Source organism: Alligator sinensis, unplaced genomic scaffold (genome assembly GCF_000455745.1).
Source record: "Alligator sinensis unplaced genomic scaffold, ASM45574v1 scaffold1303_1, whole genome shotgun sequence".
NCBI lineage: Eukaryota > Metazoa > Chordata > Crocodylia > Alligatoridae > Alligator > Alligator sinensis.
In genome coordinates this window covers 225,498-234,688 of record NW_005842753.1, presented here as the reverse complement: position 1 = coordinate 234,688, position 9,191 = coordinate 225,498, and the positions used below count along the sequence as shown (strand labels likewise).

Sequence of the window (9,191 nt, the reverse complement as noted above, 5' to 3'; positions counted from 1 at the left end):
GACCCCGCCGCCGCCACCGCCGCCTGCAGGAGGGCGAGCCTGCCCCGGCCTCGCCTCCGTGGATCGGGCCGTGCCCAGCACTCCCGCCCCTGGGGGTTTCCATTTTTTGCCCCACGGATTCTCCTGCCCCTTGCTGCGCCCCTGCCTCGGGAAGGCCAGTCAGTGGATTGCGGGGCTGGCCCTCCTCCCCTTAGAGGCGGACACCGAGGTCTGGGCTGCAGAGGGCAGGGGCTTGTCCGGGCCAGCCGACCCTGCAGAGCTGGCTTCTAATAGCGAGCGGCGCCTGCCAGCGCTGCTGTGCAATGGGTCACGACATGAGTCCAGAGACTGAAACAGGAGACCCTGGGACAGACCCCCGGTGGTAGCACGAGTAGAGAAGTGCCCCGGGCAGCCAGGCCGGTTCTAGCGCCGCGATTCCCCAGTGCTGGAGGTGCTCCCAGGCTGCCCCGAGGCAGCAGTGTCAGCACACCCAGGGGCGCAGGAGCATCGGGTGCGTCAGACGTGTCCTGCAGAGCAGCGGCCTGTGCCCCAGGGGAGCGGCTCTGGTGTATTTCTGGGTCAAAAACGAGTGGAAAGGAAGAGGTGCCGTGTCCTGAAGGGCCTCAGGTCCGAGCCTGAGACCCACTGTGACGGGTTGGGGGCAGGGAGATGGGGTTGGATTTGGACGCAGCCAGAGGCTGTTCTGGGCTTTGCTTCTCTTCTCTCCGCTCTGCTGTGCTGAGATCAGGACCCAAGGACTGAGGAGGGAGCAGGGGAGGATCTGCCCTCTCCTGTTGGCCCCCATTGCTCACTCCACTTTGCACTTCCACTCCGACCTGGCCTGCAGCGCCGGGTCCTTCCTCTGTGGCCCCTCTGGGAGGTGGCAGTGAGCACCCCAGGGCACTGGTGTCTGCCCCCACTAGTGTTGACCTGTCATGCTCCCACAGGCTCTCCCTCCTACCGGCATTTCTACACGGGGGTGCTGGATCCCAGCCCAGGTGTGCCTGCCTTCACTGCCGTGAGCTACGTGAATGACCAGAAAATTCTTCACTATGACAGCGAGACACGGAGAGAGGAGCCACGTGGGGACTGGGTGCAGGGGGCTGTCGACCCAGACTTCTGGGAAAGGGAAACCAGGAGCTTGCGGGGCTGGCAGCGGGGATTTGAAGGGAACCAGGTCACCCTGCGGCATCGCTACAACCAGACCGACTGTAAGTGTGGGCAGGGAGGGGTGGGCAGGAGGACCAGGGGGACCCTGGGACCAAGGGGTGACTGATGAGGGAGTGGGGCAGGCATCTGCCCAGCAGCTTAGGGTAGGGAGCTGGGAGGACATTGCATTGTCTCATGTGCAGTCTCTGGCACCAGCCAGCCAGCTACTCTTTGCCATCACCTCAGGCAGGAGCAGGGTGAGGGGCAGGGGCACCAACTCAGTCTTCAATCAGGATCAGGTGGCTGCGGAGGAAGCCCTCTCCCCTTCCCGTGCATCTGCTGTAAGCAGCATCCCCTGGCCTCTGCACAGGAAACCAAGACTCTGGTGCTTCCCTGGTCCAGCAGGTCAATGCCTTGGCACCTGTTACACAGACCCCTTGAGCTGTCTAGCTCCTGGCAGCAGGAGCCCAGCCCTTGTCCCCCAGGTTGGAGCTCCCAAGCTGATGCGTGGAGGGAAACCCCGTGTGCCGATAGCGGTGGGAATGGCTGTTCTCTGTCCTGCCGTGGGTCAGTGCACAGCTCCCCAGCTCCTGCCCTCTCCTGTTGCCTGGTTCTCCCTGAGCTCTGCCCTGAGCATCTCAGTGTCACTGACAGGTGAGGTGTGTTTGAGGTCAGCCCTTGTGGCCTCCGAATCTGCTCTGCCTTCCTTAAAAGGGTCAGCCAGGGGCTGTTGTTGCCTTGCCACGTGCTGCCAGGGCCTGGGTTGCCAGCTCTGACATACAGCAGAGAGGGGGAAGGAGTGTGCACCGCCCTCCCTGGGTGAGCCCGCCCTGGCCCCCGTGCCAGACATCCCTCCCAGGCCTCTGAACACACCACCAGCCTGTCCCCGTCACAGCATAAGTGGGCACCGGGGTGAGAACAGTGCTGCAACCCCTGTGTCGCGGGAGGGGCTCCTGGCCCTATGGTGACTCCAGCCCAGGGAGCCCCTCTGACCCAGGCTGAGTGGCTCTGAGTCTTGTGTGTAGGAGCTGATGGGGCTGGGAAGGACAAGGGGCTGGGGCTGGGGCTGTGGAGAGAGGACAGATGTGTGAGAGGGCAAGGAGCCGTGTACGCCTGTGATGCCCAGGACAGCTGGGTGCAGGGGTCCCTATCACCAGCCCTGTGCAGCTGGATCTCCTGCACTGGGGTGCAAAGGGCTCACGCAACTGTCGCTGTCAGCAAGGGCAATGATGGCAGCTACCATTCCTGGGGCTCCCGCCTGAGCCTCTAGCCAGCCCAACCCCCTTCCCACTGTGCCTGCTGCTCCCTGCCCTGGGCCTCTGCAGAGCTGGTTCTGCTTCTGCTGAAAGCCCCTGGTGCTGCACCCTGCTGCAGCCTGGCAGGGGAGGAGGGCACAGGACACTGCCCAGCCTGCCCCAGACGTAGGGCCCTGTGAGGACCTCGGCCTGGTCTGTGCCTTGGCAGAGTCCCCAGGGCAGGGACTGGGCCAGAGCAGGGGCTGGGCCTACCTGGTGTCTGGGCAGGGGGGATGCAGAAGAGCCCCTGTGAGAAGCGGGAGGGCCTCAGCCACCCCAGGGCAGGTACACAGGAGTGCAGCAGCTGGCACTGGGGCAGGGGCTCATCCCCCATCAGAGGCACCGCAGGCAGGAGGCAGCCCCAGCAGTCTCCCCAGGGAAGCAGTGGGAGGTATAAAGACTGCCCCCACACCCAACCAGAGTTCCTTGTGGGGCTGGGGCTGCCTTGGGCTGTGTTGCCCACCCCCACTGTGGGACTCCCAGTGCCTCAGTCCAAGTGTCCTCTGCCCGCCCAAATTGTGCCACCCCTGGGCGGGGGTCCTCCCAATCACAGTAGAGACCCCAGCCCTCACTCTGCTTCCCAATCCAGACTTGCCCTGGCGGGTTTGACATTGCCCCTTGCTCTGCCAACTTTCCCCTTTCCTTTCCAGTGGCTCATTCCCACCCCTTCTCCCCAGCCCTGGGCTCCTGGGTTCCTAGGGTGTGTGTGGGCTGCAGTTGTGTCCCTTCAGCCTTGGTCTCTGTGAATGGAGCCCCTGAGCTGTCCCAGTGCTACCTGCCCCTCATGAGGTGGGATCTGCTCCTGCCCAACCTGGCAGCCCTTGGTGGCACCTGTTCCCTGGGGCTGTGACCCGAACCCAGACCTGGATCTGTCTGTGTTTCAGGGTCTCACACTCTCCAGTTCATGTACGGCTGTGAGCTTGGTGAAGACAACAGCACTGAGGGCTACATGCAGTTTGGCTATGATGGGGAAGACTTCATCAGCTACGATCTGAGAACACACACCTGGGTAGCAGTCCCAACAGAGGCCCGGGTCACTCAGAGCAGGTGGAATGGGGATAAGAACCTTCTTCTGATTGTAAGAGCCTACCTGGAGTGGAAGTGCATCGAGTGGCTACGGAAGTACCTGCAGCACGGGAAGGCAGCACTGCAGAGCAGTGAGTCCCAGTGTCACCCACCCAGGACAGTACTGAGAAGGGCACCCCTTCCCCCTGGGGAACGCTCACCCAATCTCCCTGTGTTTGGGGTGGCATGTGCTTTGTCCTGGTCCTGATCCTGGTCCTGGCCCTGGGCCACGACCCAGTGCTGCTGTGTGATACAGTGCGCTCTGTCCCTGCCCTGGTCAAGCCCCTGGCTGGGTGGAGCCCATGAGTTGTCTGTGCCCCAGCCATGTGTCTGAGAACCAGAGATCAGCTGTATCAGACCCCGTTCCTGAAGACCCAAACCCAGCATAGCCAGGTCTCCTGTCCCCTGTGCTCCCTCCCTGATGCTGTCTGGTCCTGCTTGAAATGGCTGACAGAGCCAGCTGTGTATGGCCCAGTGCAGGGACCCAGCCCGGCCTCCTGGCAGCGATGTCAGACCCAAGGGGCCAGTCGCTCTAACAGGTGTCTCCTCCCTCCCAGAGTCCCCCATGTCACAGGTGAGTGACAGACCATCATCCTGGGCCAGACTCACCACCCTGTCCTGCCAGGTCCACGGCTTCTACCCCAAAAACATCTCTGTCGTCTGGCTGAAGAACGGGGTGGCGCAGCCTCAGGAGACGAGTTGCTCAGAGGTCCTTCCCAGCGGAGACGGGACCTACCAGACCTGGGCCACCATCGAGATCGACCCAAACAGCAACCACAACTACACCTGCTGTGTGGAGCATGTGAGCCTGGGTGCAGACCTGAGAGTGGCCTGGGACAAGAGCAGACAGAGTGAGTGACCCCTGCATGGAGAGGGAGGAGACCCCAGCCCCTAGCGGAGGGAGGGGCTTCTTAACCCTGCTAAGTGGGAAAGACTGGTGGGGTTGGAGGAGACACGGGGCACCCATGGGAAGGGGACACTTGGGCCCTGCAGCAGGGAGGGCAGGTCTGGGGGTTCCCCTTGCTCACAAGCCCCTTCCCTCTGTCAGAGCCTGAGTCCAGCCTGAATTTGGCCCTCATTATCACGATCGTGCTGGTCATTATTGCTGCGATGAGCACAGCTATTTACTTCCTCAGTAAGTGCCAGGTGAAGTTTTTGGGGTCAGTCCATGCCTAGGCCTTGATGGAGCGGGGTGGGGCCTTGTCATCACTGCTCTGCCTGGGACCTGGGGGGATACTGTGGATTCTCCGGCTGCTCTGGACTCCCAGGTCCACATGCTCCAGGGGCAGCAGCAGCCAGACCCCACCTCCAGTGCTGTGCGGCTGCCTTGCTGAGGGCCCTGAGGGCTCTTGGGCTCCATGTGAACCGTGCCGCACAGCCCCATTGTCCTCCCCCAATGTGGGTGTCCTGGGCCCTGCATCCTGGTCTCAACCCATGGCTCCATGCTGGGCAGGCAGCTCCTCTCAGGGCTGTGGCCCCAGGTCAGAGCCATCCCTCGTTGAGGAAGCAGCTGCACTCGCTGACCTCTGCCTTCTCTCTGCAGGGAAATGGGGACCGGGGCACAGAGCAGAGACCTTGTAAGTGCGCAGCCCCCTCCAATCTCTCCTTGTCACTGGTGCTGGGGGGCTCTGTTGAGCCTCACTCCTGCCCTAAGTGTCACAAGGGTGCCCATCACTGTGGTATCTGGGGGTTCCTGCCAGCAGGGCTCACATGGGGCATGCGAGGCATGGGGTTGCTCAGGGACTTCTAATCCCCTCTTTGTCCCCACTCAGCCTGCAAAGGCTTTGATGGCTCCTTTGAGTTTCAGTGTGAGGGACCCAACCCAGGGGAGGGACTTCTGGGGCCTGGCTGGTAAGGGGGTGGATGGAGAGCCAGCCTGTGGGTCTGACTCAGGGAGGTTGCAGGATGGCCCTGCCATGGGTCTGCCTGGGTGGAGGTGGCAGCTCTGGCTGCATGTGGGGCCAAAGGGCTCCTAGCAACCCAAACCCCCTCTGTGCGAGCCCTGTGTGGGGGGAAGGGAAGGGGCAGATACCCTCCCTATCGTGAAGGGCCTACTGGCTGCACTGGCAGCAGCTCATGCCCACCTGGCTCTCCTGTGCCCAGGGTACAAGGTGCAGGGTGGAGCTGGGGGAATCTCAGGGGCCGGAGACACCTGGCTAATGTCTGTCCTTCCTCCCTGCACAGGGAGCAATCGCAGCTCCAGCACCCGCTTCAAAGGTAAGTTCAGGGGACTCTGGCTCAAGGTATCCCACAGGGGAGACACTGCACCTCTCCGACCAGCCTTGGGATCCACGGGTCACCCCATGCCAGGCAGCCATGGGGGCTGAGGGCCAGGAGAGCTCCATGGCTGGCTGTGCACCAGCCCGTCTGCTCCTGGGGGGAGAGGGGCAGGGTGGGGTGTCCATCACCCCCCCAGGAAGACTGGGCCTTGAGGCCTGCAGATCTGGGCAAGGGGCTGAAGTCCAGGCACTGCTGGGAGCAGAGCTAGTGAAGCACAGGGGACCTGGCAGTGCCAGGTGTGTTGAGGGTGGACATCTCCTCAGAGCAGGGTGACCCTGGCTGGAGCCAAGCAGAGGTCAATGCCTCCCCAGTGCTGCAGTCCCTACAGCTCCAACATCTTCCATGTCTCATTCCCACAGCTCAGCGGAGCCTCGTGAGGCCCATGACAACTCCTGTGAGACCAGTGGAAGAGGAGAGACAGATCACTGAGGAACCCATGCTGATTCAGCCCTTCCAAAAGACTTGCTTTTATTGCCTTGATTTTGCAAAACAAAGCCCCTTGCTGTGGGACAGGACATACTGAGCTGGGGAAGGGCATGCATTAAGGCAGAGGAGTATTGGGGTGGCTCAGGCTGGGGGCAGTGGTAGGTGTTGTGGGGCTGCAGCTGTCTCCAGGCAGCACACCTGCCCCGCCAAGTCCCACCCTGGCACAGCCAGATCTGAGCCTCCTGCTGGCTGTGTCTGTCATATTGAATGAAATAGTTTGAATGTTTGTAAAGATTGCCCATTAGCCAGTTTCAGGAAGAAGATAGGATCTATCTCCTTATCTAGCTCATTGTTTCGGAGCTACGTGCAAAATGTCCTGACTTCGCCTAAAACCTTAATCTAAATTGTACCTTTAGAAGTTTTTTACAAAGAAAGTAAATGTCCTAAATTCCGAGATATCAAAAGCCTAAGGCCTTTTAACCAGACTGGTAAAAAGAAAAGAGTATTTACAGTGATATGGAAGTCTCCCCAAGAATAATTTAAAAAAATGCTCAACAAAGGTAATTTCTGTTGAGTAAGATCCGAGCCCAAATTTGGGAGTTATGATGAATTGAGTAGGAGGAGCCCAATGACGGCAGCTCACTCAATAAAAACCTGTAACTTACTGTCCCAATTTGGAGGTAACTTCACTTGCAGAACAACGAAGGAAGAATCGCAAGTATAAGGTCGGATTAGATTGATCGCCTAATCAAGCCTCTCCGTGAACACGAATCTCTTAGTTCACGCTGAAGCCGCGGAGCGCCCGAAAGGGACTGAAGGAAGGGGACGTAGTCCTATCACTGGTGAGCCCAGCTCATTGAATCGCATTGCTGAGGCCAGCCTATTGAACCGTACTACTGAGGCCAACCCATTAAATCGTACTACTGAGGAATGAAACCATATTTGGGTATTTGGCTTCTCGGAATTCTAGGATTGTAAGTATATTATGAAAAATAACAGTATTGATTCAAATTTAACTTTTAGTTGTAATTGTAGTTGTTTTTGTAACACTAATTCTTATAGCATTGTTTGGGAAGGAAGTGCATTCGGAGCATTGTTTCTGATATATGTAATTATTGTGTTTTTAATGTTTGTGGTGTTTCTTAAAGCTAAGCAGTGTTATATACGTAGCAAAGAGTTTTAAAATAAAATTGTGTTGTATAAATTAAGTGTGTAATCATTGTGAAATCGTGCAATCAGCTAACTACCCCCCCAGCCAGTGCATCAAAACGAATCAGTAAATTGTGTGGGATTTTCTCTATTCCATAACCCACTAGAGACATGGCGTCACGAACAGGATGCGCTGGTTGCCCATTTCAAAATGGGATGAATGTGTTGCAGCATTGCACGTTCCACAATGATAATGAGGGAACTTGGAAGGTAAATATAAGGGATTTTAATAATGAGGATGAAACAATCACGTATAGTTTTATGTTTACACAAGAAAGTTTAAGATGCTGTCTGGGAGGAATTCAGAAATCATATGGTCCACAAGATTGGAGTTTAGAAAATAAAGAAGTAAAGCCAGAAGTAAAGGTGTGTAGGAAGAAAGAAAGTAAAAAAGAAGAGGGAGGTTTTCGAGAGATAATGCGAAAGGTGTTAGGGAAAGGAGTTTACGATCAGTTAAAATTGCCATTAGCAAGGGAGATAACGTGTTCAAGAGCAGGAGAGATACTAAAAGCGTTAGAAGTAAATTGCAAACAAGCAGCAGGAGGTCCTTTGAAAAAACCTAATTACCCGTCCCTCTTAGGAGAGGCAGCTCGGGGAATCATTCACTTATTGCATGAGGTAGAAAATTTAGCAGCCGAGAATAATGTTTTAAAATTGGTTATGAACCAGAGTAAAGTGAATGAAACAGAGGAGCATGGAGAGAAACCAAGTAAAATATCTGTGCAACCTACTGCACCCTCTCCAATTACTCCATCCACGCCACCACCATATGCAGAAGTTACAGTAGAATTGAAAGAATTAAAAGCTGACTATGAGGTAGGAGAAGCAGCTAAGGGTAGAGCAGAGCCAATACTGGAGGCATGTCCTATAGTAACTACTAGTTGGAAACAACAAGGCACAAATCCTGCAGTTAGGCAGAATATCTATAGAGAAAGGAACAGGGAGGAAATAGAGGATTTGGCTAGGAGAACAGCACGACGTACGAATGAAAATTGCTACGTGTGGCTAGGAAGGATTATAGAGGAAGAAAATGGAATAGGAACCCTATTAAGTTCAGAGGAGGCCCTTCCACTGATGAGAAATTCAGGATGGAGTAAGGGGGCAATTCTCATAAATACCATGAATATAATTCCGGGAGGCATGTATCCCATAACTTTAGCTGGATTAATTGCCACCGGGGTAAAAAATCATTTGGGAGCTCTAAGCTTTCCCCAAAATTTAGAAGGGGGTATGAATAGCATCAGGTATATAATATGGGGAATTAGTTTTGCCCATTGGACAGCACCCCCAAACACCCTATCGGCAGTACAACAGAGATTAAGGAATGATTGTTTGTTTATCACCACTCCTGAACAAATAACTTGCAACAGGATGTCGTTAGAGGTAGCAGCAAATGTTCTGAAAACTCCAGGAGTAAAAGCCTGGCTACTCCCGTTGGTGGAACAAACACCCTGGGAAGTAGCTGATCAGATAGGAAACATAGTGCAGGAGGAAGAAATGAAGAAAAATCCCAAATTAATAATATAGAACACCATGTGCACACTCCTTATCATCCACAATCTAATGGGGTTGTGGAAAGACACATTGGTATTTTGAAGACACAATTGAAAACAAATTTAAAATCAATTTCTTTTAAAAACTGGGATGCAGTATTGCATGTCACCTTAATTCAGTGCAATAATGATAAAACCATGTGGTTGAAACACGAAAAGAAAGAGTTTATAAGTATAAAAAGGGTGATAAAGTGTGGATACACCTACCCAAAGAAGAAAAAGTAACAAAAGGTGT

General features: G+C 55.4%; 2 protein-coding genes across 5 annotated transcripts in view; one reads left to right on the top strand and one right to left on the bottom strand.

Annotated features, from left to right (window-relative positions):
- LOC102379232 (major histocompatibility complex class I-related gene protein-like) overlaps positions 1-6,575 on the top strand; it is an 11,044-nt gene extending 4,469 nt beyond the window's left edge. The window contains exons 2-8 of one of the 4 annotated variants that reach the window (XM_025216592.1): positions 927-1,190; positions 3,308-3,580; positions 4,046-4,339; positions 4,537-4,623; positions 5,032-5,065; positions 5,673-5,705; positions 6,128-6,575. In XM_025216592.1, the coding sequence (XP_025072377.1) occupies positions 927-1,190; positions 3,308-3,580; positions 4,046-4,339; positions 4,537-4,623; positions 5,032-5,065; positions 5,673-5,705; positions 6,128-6,197 (1,055 nt within the window). In that variant the 3' untranslated portion in view covers positions 6,198-6,575. The remainder of the gene's footprint in view (positions 1-926; positions 1,191-3,307; positions 3,581-4,045; positions 4,340-4,536; positions 4,624-5,031; positions 5,066-5,672; positions 5,706-6,127) is intronic. The other 3 variants (XM_025216594.1, XM_025216591.1, XM_025216593.1) reach the window with 3 other exon arrangements.
- The window catches only part of LOC102381926 (H-2 class II histocompatibility antigen, E-S beta chain), a 603,463-nt gene that overhangs the window by 514,661 nt on the left and 79,611 nt on the right, over positions 1-9,191 (bottom strand). The gene's annotated exons all lie outside the window — the stretch shown is intronic.